This window comes from Lipotes vexillifer, unplaced genomic scaffold (genome assembly GCF_000442215.2).
Source record: "Lipotes vexillifer unplaced genomic scaffold, Lipotes_vexillifer_v1.1 scaffold314, whole genome shotgun sequence".
NCBI classification, from domain to species: Eukaryota; Metazoa; Chordata; class Mammalia; order Artiodactyla; family Lipotidae; genus Lipotes; species Lipotes vexillifer.
This window is the reverse complement of record NW_006777107.1, coordinates 376,496-393,947: the sequence shown is the minus strand read 5'-3', so window position 1 is coordinate 393,947 and position 17,452 is coordinate 376,496. Positions and strand designations below refer to the sequence as shown.

Sequence of the window (17,452 nt, the reverse complement as noted above, 5' to 3'; positions counted from 1 at the left end):
AAAAAAAAAAAAAAAAAAAAAAAAAGCTATTCAATTCACAATAGTAGAAAACCATAAAATACTTAAGGATAAATGTAACAGGAAATTTACAGGACATATATGATGAAGATTGCAGTCTTATCGAAAGATCTAAAACAACTGAATTAATGGAAAGATATGATTTAGCATCCTAAGATGCTAATCACATCCAAACTTATGTATACATTTAATAAAATCACAATACATCTGAACGAGATTGTTTTTGGAATTTTATTAAACTGAACTTAAATTTCATGTGGGCGGAAATATAAAAAGTAGTTGAGTATACACTTTGTAGAAAAACTGCCTTGGTTTCAATTCTGGCTCTACTGTTTATTGGCTGTGTTATCTTTGGAATGATATTAACCTTTTCTAACTTTCAATTTTCTCATATTTATAATGGGGATAGTGTTGTGATGAGTATTAAAGAAGTTAATACTTGTAAAATGCTTAAAATAGTACCTGGTGCATAGTAAGCACTCAATATCCATTAACTATTATTAGTATTATTATTTATATTATTGTTGTTAATATTGTTATTATATAGAAGACTAAGTGAGCAAAAAGAGACAAAAATTTATGAAGAAGAATTGTGCTTTGTCAGGTATTAAATCATACTTAAAGCCATTAAAAAACCTAAACACCAAAAACGCAGCAGAATATTAGTGTAGGAAAAGAGAATGGATTAGAGGAACCAAACAGAGAACCCAGAAATAGATCTTTGGAAATATGAGACTATGATAGATGATATATAAAGTGAGTGGAAACATCATTTAACAAATTATATCTACTATCCAACTAAAAGAAAATAAGACCACATTCTTATCTCACACCATGTATAAACATAAATCATACCTTGAATAAATTCTTTAAAGAGTAATAAACATTTTACAAGAAAACTTAGGTTACTATCTGTATAACCTGAAAGTGCAGTAGTATTTTTTAATCAATATACTAATTGCAGGTAGATATTATTGACTTCATGAAAAATTTAAATTTTGCATATGACAGATGGTACATGCATAGTGAAAATAGAAACAGGGAAAATGTTTTTAAAATATTAAAGAAAAAGTTGTTAATATCTATACCTTACAATGAAAAATGAATTGATAAGAAAAGGACAAAAATCTGGTAAAAACAGGCATTTCACAAAAGACAAAACCCACGTTACCAATAAATATTTAAAATTTCACCATTATTAATGAAAATGCAAATTAAAATGACAAGTTAGCAAAAATTAAAATGTGATGGTGAGTACTGTTGGTGATGATGCGAAGAAAAGTAACAGTTCCATCAAATCTTGCTGACGGAACTGTTATTTTTTTTTTTTTTTTTTTTGCCTCTCCCGTTGCGGAGCACAGGCTCCGGACGCGCAGGCTCAGCGGCCACGGCCCGCGGGCCCAGCCACTCGGCGGCATGTGGGATCTTCCTAAACCGGGGCACGAACCCATGTCCCCTGCATCGGCAGGCGGACTCTCAACCACTGCGCCACCAGGGAAGCCCCCCACTTTAAAAAATAATAAATTTAGAACCTAGGGCTAAGACAGGAATAAAGCCACAGACCTACTAGAGAACGGACTTGAGGATATGGGGAGGGGGAAGGGTGAGCTCTGACAAAGTGAGAGAGAGGCATGGACATATATACACTACCAAACGTAAGGTAGATAGCTAGTGGGAAGCAGCCGCATAGCAAGGGGAGATCAGCTCGGTGCTTTGTGACCGCCTGGAGGGGTGGGATAGGGAGGGTGGGAGGGAGGGAGATGCAAGAGGGAAGAGATATGGGAACATATGTATATGTATAACTGATTCACTTTGTTATAAAGCAGAAACAAACACACTATTGTAAAGCAATTATACCCCAATAAAGATGTTAAAAAAATAAATTAAATAAATTTATTTTTTTAGTTTTGGCTGCGTTGGGTTTTCGTTGCTGCGCGTGGGCTTTCTCCAGTTGCGGTGAACGGGGGCTACTCTGTTGAGGTGCGCGGGTTTCTCACTGCTGTGGCTTCTTGTTGCGGAGCACGAGCACTAGGTGCGTGGGCTTTAATAGTTGTGGCTCGCGATCTATAGAGCGCAGGCTCAGTAGTTGTGGTGGACAGGCTTAGTTGCTCCGTGGCATGTGGGATCTTCCTGGACCAGTGCCTGAACCTGTGTCCCCTGCATTGGCAGATGGATTCTCAACCACTGTGCCATCAGGGAAGCCCTGGAACGGTTACTTTTAAAAGTTGTTTTGTAAAGGATTCTGGCAGCAGTAACTTTTAAAAAGAAAAGACGCATACCTGTGACCATGCTGTCTCATTCATGAGAATATATCTTATAGAAATAAAATCACAAAAGCTCAATGATTTATGTACAATGGTGTTATCAGTAGATTTTTTTTTTTTTTTTTTTTTTTTTTAGCAAATGCCAGGGAAGATCACAGAGCATCTGACAGAGCTATGTTTTGTGTTTTATTAAATTTATTTATTTTTTATTTTTGGCTGCACTGGGTCTCTGTTGCTGCACCCGAGCTTTTCTCTAGTTGAGACGAGCGGGGGCTACTCTTTGCTGCGGTGCACTGGCTTCTCATTGCGGTGGCCTCCCTTTTTGCCACCAGTTCAGTAGTTGTGCCAGTTTCAGTAGTTGTGGCGCACGTACTTAGTTGTTCCATGGCATGTGTGATCTTCCCAGACAAGGGCTCGAACCCGTGTCCCCTGCATTGGCAGACGAATTCTTAACCACTGCACCCCCAGGGAAGCCCGGAGCTATGTATTTTGAAATTCAAAATCTTACACTTCCAGTCCAGTCTAGTCCAGACTGAAAATTCAAGCACAGAGCTTGAATTCAAGCGAATTCAAGCACACAGCTTCCTGAAAGGAACCAGCGAATTCAAGCACAGAGCTTCCTGAAAGGAGCTTGCATCAAGCTGCTTTCTTATTATAGAATTCTGATGTTGACTCATCAAGATTACTGTGGTGTTGACTGCTAAAATATTTATTTGTCTAACTAGGTGTTCTTCATTCAGTAGTACCTCAGTCAATTAGCAGAAAGTGCGGGGATTTAAAAATAGTCTTCTTATTTGTTTGTACTGCTGAAACATATTCTAGTGGAAATTTCTAATCAAATACTACAGAATCATTCCAAAAACATGAGAAAGTTTCTCAGAAAAAAGAAAGTAGGTGTTCCCTATCCTCCTTTATTCTTTTATAATGAGAAAATAATAAGATGAATAAAAATATCATAGCACAAGTTACCATGGCTAAAATGTTAAATAAAATTAACTAACCATCTCTAGAGAGGTAGCATTTAGAAGGTATCTAGATCTTGTCTGGGAATATGGTGTCACCCTTAAGAACCTTGACTTTTAGTTTCAAAACATGTGACTACATACATAGCAACCTCAACAAAAGTACTTTTGGTAAAGGCACGCGAACTTGGGACTTGAATGCACGGCTTCCAATTCTAAGTCTGATTCTTTTCCGATACATTATCCCTTGTACGTTTCTTACAATCATATGCTAATAAAGGCTATATTTTCAGGCCTTAATAAGAATCTGCTTTTCCTTTAATAGGAGAATGGCACAGAGTATTACATCAGGTAAGCATTCTACTCAAGGCCAAATGGAAATGAATGATGTACACAGATTGTTGGTAAATATATCATTCTAAAATTGCAAATCACCAGAGTTTGAGTGTGCAGTATGGACCAAGTTCTTTATATGAAGTTACTTCAAATTTTTGCAACTGTTAAAGGAAGGTACTATTACCCCCATTTACAGAGGGAGAACTGAAGGCCAGAGTAGACTTGCCCAAAGCTACTTATCCAGTTATTAGCAGAAACAGAGCTAGAAAATAAGTCATTGTGCTCTCTGGTCAACGTTGCCATTCATATTCGCTATTTTGTTTTAAACTTTATTTTAGAATTAAAAATATTCCACTTGGATTGGCACATTTCATTTCATTGAGTTATATTTATTGAATTGCTTTGTATATGACATATTCTTAATTCTTATACTGAGCACCCTTTATAAAAGACAGACTATAATTGCACCTAGCTTATGGTTAGAATTAAGTTACAAAGCTGTTACGTAACTGAGATTTCACAATAAGCCTGCAGAGCAGGGTTCAAATCCTGGGCCCCATGCCATGCAGTTCAGTATTCCAGCTTTGTTACTTATTGAACCATCACCATTAGCATAGTTTACATGACATCCCAACAGCTCTCTAAATGGGCACCGCAAACATAATTCAGATTTCAGCTCACCAGTGACTTGGGAGCAGAGACGCTTAGATTCAGTTCGTCATGGCATTTTACCAGGGTGCACCCAACCTGGAAATTCTCCCAAGTATAAGGGGGAATTTCACACTGAGAAATCCCATTCCATCTAAGGCAGGCCAAAGAAGATGACCAGTCACTTACCGGGCATCATGCCAGGCAGGCCTGGGGCACCCCAGGGATGCAGGCGTGGCTTACTGACTGAATGTGCTGAACAGGCCAGGCACGGGGCAGAGTACATTATCATAGGAGCTCAAAATTAGTAGCATTCTAAAAATAAAAATGAAACAGAGTAGCTTGTGGTTATAATTGAAATAGATTAACTTGGTACCAGGAAACCATCTAAGCAATTCGTTCCTTGAATCCCTCATTTTCTTAATGTATTTTCTCCTTTCCCTGGACCAGTTCCAGGTCAGGATTTGAGGAGTGATACTCAAAGGAATGGATATTTCTGGTCTTTTTTGGAGGAAGTTGATGGTTTTCCATTCAATCTGAACATGTAAAGCCTAAGCTCACTTGAGGATCTTCTAATTTCTCTAATATTATGTTTCAGCCTACTCATGTGGGAAAGAAGGAAGAGAATTTTTTTTTTCCTTCTCCTTCCTATTTCCTTGGCTTGTTTAAAGGATGAACATTACAGGCTCCTGTGAGAGAAATTTGGCTAAAACAGCCTCTTATTTATTCTGTCTTAAGAAAAGAAAATTATTGAAATAAATTGCATTTGTATTCTTTGGACATTTACATTCACTAGGGATATTTGCTAAAGTGTCAATTACAGTTCCTTGTCTTCTATCATTTCCTATCTTTCCCTTCACTTTTCTTGTCTCTTTATGCTGCCAGTATCTTCCTGCTTTTTCCTACAGACGTCTACGTCTTCTGACATTTATTCCTTTTCCCATTTTCTTTCTTTTTCTATGCTGTACACCTTTCTTATTTTCTTATATGCACCTGTTTCTTTGTCACTTAATGTTTGTTTACCTTGCCTTCATCCATTCTCTCATTTTTTCTTCCTTCATTCCACAAATCTTTGTTAAACTCTTGCACTGGGCTAGGATTCTATACCCTCCAAATCTATAATCCCCAGCGATATTAGCGTACCATCAAAATAACTACTGATATTTTCTGAATTTAAAAAAAATAGAAATTTTAACTGATAGTGTATTGATTTCAAATTTGAAAAAAAAACCTCCAATAATTCCAGCAACCTCTGGTTTTTTAAGATTGTGTCAGAGGGCTTCCCTGGTGGCACAGTGGTTGAGAATCCGCCTGCCAGTGCCAGAGACACGGGTTCAAGCCCTGGTCTGGGAAGATCCCACATACCAAGGAGCAATTAAGCCCGTGTGCCACAACTACTGAGCCTGTGCTCTAGATCCCGTGAGCCACTACTACTGAGCCCGCGAGCCACAACTACTGAAGCCCGCACACCTAGAGCCTGTGCTCTACAACAAGAGAAGCCACCACAATGAGAAGCCCGCGCACCCCAACAAGCAGTATCCCCCGCTTGCTGCAACTAGAGAGAGCCCGCACACAGCAACGAAGACCCAACGCAGCCAAAAAAAAAAAAAAAAAGATTGTGTTAGAAAATGTGCCTCCTTTACAAAAGCCTGCACTCAGTCTATTCATATAAGATAAATTATTCTTTCTTTTCCTCTAAAAGATTTAATTTTTAAAAAAGGGAATGGGATATGGGGAAGGAAAATATGGTGCAGCAGAGAAGAAATACACGTGTGAGCCATTTTACTAATTGCTCTAAATTGAGTACAGAGGTTGTGCTGCATAGAACTGCTCACTAAAGGCTTAAAGGCTGAGGTACTCCTGGACATGCTCCCTTAGCAAGACTGAGATTTAAGACCTCGGGTGTGGAATTTAGCTGTAGTCCTTGTTATTTGAATGGAATCCTGGTTATGTGGCCTGGTCCATGAGTTGAACAAAAAAATTCAGTCCAGTGGAAAGAAATGAAGCACTTCGTTTCATGTGTCTCATAACTACAGAAGGTCCTCCTCATCACAGTGCTCTATGGGTCTCAATGACCTCTCTGTGTTGTGTTTCTCCAGTGCCTGAGTAGCTAGCTCCACTGGGTCCTGCTTTATCTCCTCCAACATGTCAGCATTTTTTAAGTCACATTTTTTATCCTTTTTGGTCCCCTTAGCTCAGGAGTATTGACAGCAACCATTCCTTGGGGGCAGTGGCTGGCATGGTTCTAAGCCTACAGGAGCTGCCAACTAGCTTTTAATATGAATGATCATGTACTAATTTACCAGCTTTGTGAGTTTACAGTTTTGTGTATGAAGTTCTATTTGACTTTCATATGGTGGATAACAAAAACAAATGGACAATATAAGTAACCATTTTGACAATTTAAATACAGGTAATGTTCACGTCAGTTCAAGGAGAGCAGATATACTGCTTCTAGATGGTGAAAGCAAAAGGTGGAATAGAGTGGAAGAGTATTTTTAATAGAGGGAGAGAGATGAAGGTGGTAACAAAAGAAAAGAGAAGATGTATGGGGTTGAGAAAAGAAAAGGCAAAGAACTTGTTTTGAATTAAAGAGAGAATCCTATCCATCTAACTCGTCACATTCTCAAGTCTCAGGGCAAACCTCACCTATTCCAGAAAGCCTTATAACATTTTCTACCTACTTTACAATACCTCTATATTCTGAACAATTAATTTGCCAATTAATTGCATATTGTTTTATTATCTTAAAATGGTTAATTGATTCTTTGGGATGTTTTTTAGCTTTCTCCCGGATGATGGCTTATTTTCCAAGTTAGACTTACAATGACTGCAGTTTGAGGACTGTTTCTTATAAATTCTAATCTTTCACAATGTCTAGCATGGTTGTTGCCACAGAGTTCATTAACTGGAGAAGGGATGACAGGACACGTGTGGCAGGGAGGTGACAGGAGAGACAGAGTGGATGGGGAGAGGATATAAGAATGAGGTGGGAGGATGGATGAGGGAGAAGGCTGTGTTGTTTGGGTGGGTAGGTGAGAGAAGTGTGGAAAAGAGATGCCTTGTACCCCTGGTCACTGAATATGCTTAGATACTGCAGGGCGCTGTAAATGGTATTCTTTTAGTTTCTCTTATTAGGAGGTTTATTCATCTTTGGGGATTTCCTTTTAAAGGAGTGAATTTAAATTGAAAGGAAGTGCACTTTAGCACATTAATAGCACTTGGGTTTGTAAAACGGTCAATGGATGATATACACACATCTTTACATATCATAAATATGCATATGCTTTACTTTCTGATATTTTCCAATTCTTATTTAATTATCATAAATAACATTTGAAAAATTAAAGAAAGTTTTCTTTATAAAATTTCAACAACGTTTTGAACAGTTGAAATGCATTTAAAATAACTGAGATGCGGTGTTCACAATTTCTGCAGAAGTCTGATATACGATTGCATTTGAAGGAAAATGTACCTTTCAAATTCAGATCCAACATACTGACAATTCCTCTCTGTCTATTTTTGATAATAGGACATCTCCAAATTTGCAGAGAAAGACAACATAGTTCTTGGAGATGGTGGAATCACATTGAGTGGAGGTCAGCAAGCAAGAATTTCTTTAGCAAGGTGAATATCTGATTATTGGTCCAGTGAGCATTTGTTGTAAATACCATGCATGTAAAAAATTATAGATGATTCTCTATTTCTTTATATTCTGTTTCTGGAATTGAAAAATGCCCAGGATCTTATAGGTAGCAAGTTAAGAATAACCTTTAAGAACTATAGTTAATGATATAATGTTCATGTCTGATAAAGCTGATGGCTTTTTAAAAATGCATACCCTTATGTTGGTGTGTGTGTTTGTTTGCCTCATGATATGATTTACTACAAATGGAAAACCCTGGCACTCTGCCTAGCACAGGAAAGAGAAGATGTAAATTTTTATTTAGTCCTTCATACAGTTCCTTGCTCGCCCCATCCCAAAATGTACACACGTGCTCTAGGCTTCTGTTTATGCTACTTGGTTTAGATAAACATAACTTTTCAAAATTTTAAACATAACTAATTAATCTCATGACAGAAATAGCAGGGCAAATGATGTCACTTAGCTTAAAGTCTGTAATCTTTAAAGAAAAATAAATAGGACAAGCACATCTAATATAGTGGGGGCTATGGTGGTCCCTTGGTGGAGACATTCTTGGCCTAAGCATTTTGAAGTGTCAAAGGGAAGTGTATATATATATATATGTATGTATAGTTAATTTGTGTCAAGAAGAAACCTTTGCGGTTAAATTGTAACTCTCAGTTTAAAAAATTATTGGTGATGTGGTATGGCAAATGTTACTCCAGTTTTATTTGAACAAGATTCTTCTTACTGTGTTGCCAAAGTTGTTAGCAAGAAATCACCTTGACTTATTGATGTTTTGGCTTCTTTCCCTTACTTTCTTGTGCTTTCAAAAGCTGGGACAGAAAACTAACTCACTGAGCACCTACAGTTGCCTAGTACTATTCTGGGTTGGGTGTGCATGAGTACATGTGTAATTTTACTTAATCCCCATATCACTCTGCCAGAAAAGGATTGTTCTCCCCAACTTATAGAAGAGATAATGAGATAAATGAGGAGGTTAGATCTTAACTTGCCAAAATCCACACTGGGAAATTCTAGGGTTACAATTTGAACCAGGTCGTCTTGACTCTACATTAAACCACACCTTGATCTTGGGATTACAATGTCAAGTAATAAATCAATAGATATGGATAATTCACAGACAAAATAATATTTTCTAAATAACTGAAAGTTGATTAATCTGTGAGCCAGAGTAAGACTTGTCTTAAACATTTCATTTCAAATTTAGGTAGGATATGCTCTATGGCTTCAGGCATTCAGAATAGAATTGAGTTTGTATTTACCAGTTGAAGATTCAGTTTTATTATAAAATGCACACAGTTTGAGGCATTAAAGAAAATAATTGTTTATTGCTATTCTGATCTGAATGTGTCATGTGTTGTCCATTTGGGGATGATGAATATGTTATTTCTGATCTCTTGAGAAACTGCGTTCATAGATGTATAGATAGAGAGAAGAGAAGAAAGCCCTCGAGGGTACATTTAGATGGGGGACTTGTATCTTGTTCTTACATGTTATCTTCAAAAATAGTTTACACTGCAAAGGTTCTTCTAGATTTTACGTTGACTTTTTGTCATTTCTGTTTTTTTAATTATTATTATTACTTCTCTTAGTTACCTGCTGACTAAACACAGTTTCCTTTTTTACAGAATTATACGTAAACACTGAATGCTATGTGACTGGCACAGGTATAGGGTACTAACAACCACAGCTGAAAAAATTTAAATGTTATGAAGAAATTGCCTCACTTCCGTTCATATGGGACCATATCTTCATCTTATTACTGTCCTAAGATCAACTTAATGAAGATTTTACTTGCTCATAAAATTTTATTTTTTAACTTAGAAAATAGTAAAATTTTCTAAAATTTTCTAATATAAAACAATATGGGTATACATTTTCATTGCAAATTTTTCATCCTTCACTTGTGTGGCATTTTTATGAGTATGGTCCAGAAACTAAGACTATAAGGAGCAAAGAGCAATGTCAATCATACAGCCGTAACAACACTGCTATCAATTTGTTGGTAACAGTCTACACTGAAACATATTAAAAAAATAATTTCACATAAGTGCTGCAATTTAGTTGCTGTCTCTGACATTTTACACGTTTGAAACAGTCTGTTCTTTGTTTCCCACCAAAATGCAAGACCTTTGAGGGCAGAGCTTGTGTAATTTTTACCATTGTATTCCCAGCGTGTGGCATAGTGCTTGGCTGTAAATAGATACTACTGTTAAAAGGTTTTCTTTTTCTTTTTTAAGGTAATATTTAAAGTTGTATGTATGGTGTGATTCAGTTTGTAACTTTTGTAACTTAAAGTGTATGTCACTTATATTTAGCAAAACCGCTTCAGCAGTTTTTGGAGTATTGTGAAAAGCCATAAAAATCACATATGACTTACCTTTTGGTTCTTCACTTAAAATAATCCATACCAGAAGACATGGGAAATATTGAAGGAATCTAATTTCATTTCCGTTTTCTTTTTAGAGCAGTATACAGAGATGCTGATTTGTATCTATTAGACTCTCCTTTTGGATACCTAGATGTGTTAACAGAGAAAGAAATATTTGAAAGGTATGTTCTTTGAATAACTTATTCATGCTAAAAGACAAGAAGGAACAACTATACCACCATAGGCTGCATATTACTCCTTGAGAAATATGTCCACCATTGTGACTCAGAATGGCAGAATGTAATGTAGCCACTTATTCAAATCTCATCTTCCCTCTACGGTCAAGATTAAAGATCACATCCACTTTTCTGTCCACCTTATGCTGAACCAATTTTTCCCATTATTACTTTAACAATCACTAGTTATGTAGGTTTTTATAGTATTGTTGTCTTGTGACACAGCTTATATTATTTTAATTGACTATTAAACTTTTTATTCACTTTTTTCGTGTTAGTATTTTATTTTATCTCCTCCCTAGGTAGTAAACTTCTTAAGGAACCAAAGAAACTGAATGTTTTAATGTTTTAATATAGGTGAATGCTCAGACTGTTCATCTACTTCAATACCTCCTTCAGAACCTTCTCCTCAGTCACACAAAGCTCAGGGTATACATTTCATTGGAGCTCCCATTAGGGCTCAACGTATGTGAAGTTCCTACCAGGAACGGTTAGTTATATAACTTGATTTTAAGATTTCAAAATGATTTCATAGACTATAAAGTAGTTTATTAAGAGAATTATCATGATTCATTTTAATCAGTAAGGATGTAGATTGTGTGTGTATAAAATGGCCATATTTTTCCTAGAAGCACCTTTCCTAGAATTTAGCAAAATTTAATACCTATGATACTATTTTTATAATCCTGTAACTATAAGTACCTTCTTACCAATATAAAGTTTGCTAGCTATGTTAGTATGTTAGAGTATAGACTAGAATGATGCCTCTTTCTATCAATATATAATATAAAATGTTTTAATGCCAAAAAGAAATTGGTCTCCCTTAGATGGTTCTAGTCAGGATTTACTTCTAGACTTAGAGGGAAGTTTTGTTGGAGGACGGTCAAATTTATTATCCAATTCTCAGGTTTGTTATTGTTGTTGTGTTTTTTGTTTTTTGTGGGGTTTTTTTGTGGTACGCGGGCCTCTCGCTGTTGTGGCCTCTCCCATTGCGGAGCACAGGCTCCGGACGCGCAGGCTCAGCGGCCATGGCTCACGGGCCCAGCCGCTTCGTGGCATGTAGGATCTTCCCGGACCGGGACACGAACCTGTGTCCCCTGCATGGGCAGGCAGACTCTCAACCACTGCGCCACCAGGGAAGCCCTGTTGTTGTGTTTTTAACAAATAAAATTAGTCTTAATATAAGCTCTTGAGGACAAAATTGGTGGTCAACTTAAAATATAAAAGGAAATGAGTAAAAAATTTAAAGAACAAGAAAGCTCTGACATTTTAGAAGACACGTAGAAATATAAATGCTAAGGAATCTTAAAGGTCACCTAACGATTCCCTCATTTTCTAGATGAATCAGCCGTGACCCAGAGGGTAACCAGTTCATTCAAAGTCAAATGTTTATTTAATATCAGATATTTAATTTCATTCTAGGTCTGTTAACACTCAACTTTATAATGTAGCATACTATAATAATTCAATGGTACAGTATTTCATGCCATAATAATTCAAGAAGTGCAAATTAGTTACTATTGAATATTTACTTATTTTAAGTATAATAATAACATTGTATGGTAGAGGTTTTATACAAGAATAGGTTAATAAAATGTTAAAATGCAATATATATACTATTGTGATAAATTGTTTATTAAATTAATATTTATATATTTTTATATTCTTAAAGCTGTGTCTGTAAATTGATGGCTAACAAAACTAGGATTTTGGTCACTTCTAAAATGGAACATTTAAAGAAAGCTGACAAAATATTAATTTTACATGAAGGTAGCAGCTATTTTTATGGGACATTTTCTGAATTACAAAATCAACGGCCCGACTTCAGCTCAAAGCTCATGGGATATGACACTTTTGACCAGTTTACTGCAGAACGAAGAAATTCAATCATAACTCAGACTTTACGGCGTTTCTCACTAGAAGGAGATACATCTGTGTCCTGGAATGAAACGAAAAAGCAATCTTTTAAACAGACTGGAGAGTTTGGTGAAAAAAGGAAGAACTCCATTCTCAATTCAGTCAGCTCTATGAGGAAATTTTCAATTGTACAGAAGACTCCATTACAAATGAATGGCATCGAAGAAGATTCTGTTGAGCCTTTAGAGAGAAGACTATCCTTAGTTTCCGGTTCTGAACTGGGAGAGGCTATCCTGCCTCGGAGCAACATGATCGATGCTGGTCCCACATTTCAGGGACGAAGGAGGCAGTCAGTCCTGAACCTTATGACCTGCTCCTCAGTGAACCAAGGTCAAAGCATTCACCGAAAGACAGCGACATCCACACGAAAAATGTCACTGGCCCCTCAGGCGAACTTAACTGAAAAAGATATATATTCAAGACGGTTATCTCAAGATACTGGCTTGGAAATAAGTGAAGAAATTAATGAAGAAGATTTAAGGGTGTGTATAAGTAATCAGTGTGGTGTTTCCGTTTTTTCCTTTCTTTTTTTTCTTTTGGCACAAAGAGTGGGATGTAATACATACTATGTAGCAAAACTTACTCAAATTTGAGTTTAGGATGTGGTTTATTTTTAAGATTCCCAAAGTCCAAAGTATGTAAATTATGTAAGCAACTTCGAAATGTGAAAGAATCAACTATTTCCTTTTGTGATGTCTCTTACTGTAAGATGTATTGTAAGTCAAAGCAAGGACTAATATTGAGTCCTTTACTAAGCAGTGATAATCATTATTATTAATGAGAAAAATTATGAATTATGATAAATCTGTTTCATTACCCTCCTAAAACCTCTGTGGGAAGAGGTGGAGTGAAAACAAATATATAAACAAATAATAGCTTCAGTTATTGAGAGACAAAGAAACGTTTCTGTATGCAAGTAGCCTCTATAAGGTATATAAACATCTAGTCTCTCAACAGGACTAACATTCTGGCTTATACATCAGTCTTGCCTGAATTTAGTTAATGTGAGCTTTTTTATCATTGAAATTTGCATTATACATAGGATTTCTGGGCAGGTTTCTTTTAAAGTAGGTATGTGAAATTCAACATATACTAGTGCCAACATTCAGGTAGAAAGTCTTTTATATTAAGTTCTAAAGAACAAAATGCTTTTATTCTTAAAATAGGAGGCAGTAGAAAAGAGGAGGGTTTTTTTTTTTTAAACTAGAAAAATTCCTTAAGTGCCTTGGATGAAACAGTCTTGTAATAAATTGATATGTTTAATAGCATAGATCAGTTAAGAGTAGTGTGACCTTTGGCAAGTCACATGTCATTTAATGTCTCTGGGCCAAAGTTTCTCTCTTTGTAAAATGAGGGAACAGAATAGATGATCTCTAAAATACATACTTTCAGTGTTTCTATAATCTTAAAAAAGGTTTCCTAAAAGATAGTTTATCTGTATTGTTTTAATACCAATCTGAATGAATTTCTCAAACCTGATTCTATAAGTTTAATTGTAAAGAATGATCACTTCGACTGATAATAGTATTTATTGATTGCTTCTAGTGCCATGAGCATATTCTTAGAAGGTACCTCTCATTATCCTCATTTATAGATAAGGAAACTAAATTTTAGAGAAGTTCAGCTGCCTGAATTCAAGCAGCTCCTAGGAAGTCAATGATAAAGTCCAGATTGAAACCCAGGTTTACTTGACTTCAGAAATTTTTACATCTAACCAGTGTGTCATATTCCAATTTCCTAGGACCCTTTCTTTGATGTTCTAGTGCTTCTTCTGTGAATTTTGTTGACTTTTTAAGAAACAAAACTATCCTTTCCCTTTGAAATATCTGGATTTTCTCTCTTTCAAATTATTGAACTATAGCTCTCAAGTTAAGTCAAGGACAGTCTGGGAAGCTTCAGTTTGCTGGTACCATTTATTTGATGTGTGACACTGTTAAGCATTAAAATGGTAAAATTGTTCAAAAACAATACAGTTGTTTTATCAGCAATATTACATTCAGTGTTTGAAGAATCACAGTGTTTCTCATTTTTCAAAAAGCTACGTTGCTCCAGTGGACATTATATTGGCTGTGGAGTGACATCACATGTGTCATTCATAATGTTTTATATTTGTTGAAATTCACTTAGTTTCAAATAGTAATATTCCTTTATTTCCACACATTCAAAATAAAACCACAGTGCTGGTGTGAACCTGTATTGTCACATTGTAATAACCATGATTCTTTTTTTCAGGAGTGCTTTTTTGATGATGTGGAGAACATACCAGCAGTGACTACATGGAACACATACCTTCGATATATTACTGTCCGCAAGAGCTTAATTTTTGTGCTAATTTGGTGCTTAGTCATTTTTCTAGCTGAGGTAAGAATTTTCTGTTATTAAATATTAATGTGATTTAAAGTTAAATTAGGAATAGTTTGGAAGGATATATATATATGTATATATAAATGCATATATATACATAAATATAAGTATATATGTATATATGAAATTTTATATCATACAATGATATGTATAGTTCTTCTACTGATATTTTATTACTTCATACATAGCATATAAAATATACTTAAGCACATATCTTCTGTATGAAGAGTTTCTAATTGAGACATTCAAAACCTCAAAGTAGAATGTCTTTATATGAATTGAATTTAAACAATGAAAATTATTCTGTACTGAATATTAAATTCATTTGACTCTAGATATTGCATTATTAAATATGCCGGTGATGAATCACAACCTTTAAAAGACTATTTCCTCACAAAATAAAATAAATATATATTAGTGGCTTAGAAATCATTTTAAACAAGGCTTTCAGAGATTCACATCACCCATTTGCTTACAGAATTCTTTTGTCTTCAGTGCCACCATCATGGTCTCTTTACCATGCTGCTGCTCTCCTTCACATCACCAGGTTAAATTAACAGAGGGGGGCAGTAGGTCACAGGTTCAGTTCTGCATTAAGGTAAGAGGTTTCTGAAGCTGGTTGGTGAATGAGGTTATTCTCTAGATCAGGAGCAGCCACTTAAATGAGAAAAGAGGCTTGGCAGAGGATGTCTAGTGGTGAAGTGGCTTTGAGGCTGGATGGAGAATATTTGCCCTCCAATTGTCGAACGGGGGCAGTCATAACTCAGCACCAGCCAAGGACTTCCCATGAGGGGTTTTGGGATCAGTTTCACTAAACCTTCTTATTTTTCAACATAAGGTGAAAATACAGATTTTCTCTGTAAAAATTTTTAAGTGTGGGTAGTTGGTTAAAGTAAAACAAACAAATGAACACTACGTGGGTACAAAACAAACCTCTGTGGATTGGATTCAGCCTGTGAATGACTACTCTTAGATATTTATCTTGGAGGATACTGCTGGATGTGTCCTAATATACAGCCTGAATCCAACATAAAGGCCTAGGCTGCCTTCAGGGGAGAAATGACCCAGGGGAAGTACTGCCTCTCCTGAGGGTGTACAATTATATACATACCTGAAACGCAAACTTAAAACTACACCATTGTCTTATTAGGCTGCTTCTAACCTCAGTTAAGAAGTCCACATAAAATATTATCACTCCTCCTTGACCAAGTAAAGTAGTGTAAAATATTAAAGGTATGTACCAAACGTTGTACATAACCACTTCACCTATAAAGTGTTGGTTTCCATTTGATCTTTGAGTTTTGATGATATCTCTTCTTTTGCTCTACTACTATTTTAAATTAATAAAACAAATGGAGGCTGAATGTGAGATGCAGTATTGCATAGTGCCACCTCTGGACTCAGACTGATCTGGCTGTGAATTCTAATTCTGTGTTTTTAACACTGTGACACTGAACAAGTTAGTTAACCTCTCTGAGCCTCAGTTTCCTCATCTATAAAATGGAGGTTGTAATAGTACCAATTTCAAAGGTCATTTTTGTGGGTTAAGAGATACCATGATTATAAAGCACTTACTGTAGGGCTTGGCATATAATGAGCAATGCTAATTGCTATTCTTACTAATATCCTTATTGTCTATCATCATTATAAAGCTCAAGCTAGTTTGAGGTGAGCAAGTCCATGACAGAGATATAGTAAAAATTTCAATAATTCGTTTTACAGTTTAACAAAACTATGGGGTTGAGTAACTTGAGACTCTCACATGAGGTAATGAAAATTGCATTGAAATGTATTCTTAATTTACCTCATTAATCTCTGCCAATCATGCCAAATGACCAACATTAATGCGAATGAAACTCAGTCTTGTGCCACAGTTAATCTCAAACCAGCCCTTTGTCACTGTTAATGATTTGAACCTCTTCATTGAAAGATCAACATTACTTGACTGTCTTCAATTTAGTTTTATGAGAAAAAATGGTCCTATCTGAATGTGGTGGTGACTTATGTTCACTTACAGGACCCTTGTCCCATGTAGAGCTGTAGAGCTGAACTTACATGCCTTTCAACACAGTGTATAGTTAATTAGAGACTGAGCGTTGAGCCACTGAACATGTGTGCAATATTATTAGCTCACTTACTCAAGAAGACAGTGGTCCTTTGTCTTTAGGCTAGAAACCAAACTACAACAGAGGATGTAAATGTTGTATAACTTCCCATTATTAGTTGAGCTCTCACAATTATTGCAAAAACTTTTCTTTTTAATGGACAAAATAACCAGTAATATCATTTTCTAGGCAAGAAATAATATAAAAAATTATGAGCCTTTTTTGGCCCAATATCCTGAAGGCATTGCCAATTGACTGGTTCTCAAAATTTTGAATAACAAAAACTTGGTGATAGTAGAAAAACAGTAATTGTTTTCATGATGTGCACAGTTATACAGCTAAACAGATCATTCAGATGTTCACAATTCTGTCACATCTTTGAATCAGAATTTATATAATTTTACTTTTAGACTAAGCTCCTTTCTTAATACCAATGTGCCTCTTCTCATTACCATTGAAATATCTCATATGTGCTTTGCATCCTGTGCTAATCCAGGAAGATAGTTTAGGTCTTTTTTTTTTTTTTTTTTTTTTTTTTTTTTTTTGGGGAACGCGGGCTTTCTCCCTTTTGGGATTTCCCCT

The 17,452-nt window shown here is 35.8% G+C and overlaps 1 protein-coding gene across 1 annotated transcript in view; it reads left to right on the top strand.

Annotated features, from left to right (window-relative positions):
- CFTR (CF transmembrane conductance regulator) overlaps positions 1-17,452 on the top strand; it is a 206,379-nt gene that overhangs the window by 105,450 nt on the left and 83,477 nt on the right. Inside the window, exons 12-15 of the mRNA XM_007450771.1 lie at positions 7,761-7,855; positions 10,344-10,430; positions 12,157-12,883; positions 14,634-14,762. Of these exons, the coding sequence (XP_007450833.1) occupies positions 7,761-7,855; positions 10,344-10,430; positions 12,157-12,883; positions 14,634-14,762 (1,038 nt within the window). The remainder of the gene's footprint in view (positions 1-7,760; positions 7,856-10,343; positions 10,431-12,156; positions 12,884-14,633; positions 14,763-17,452) is intronic.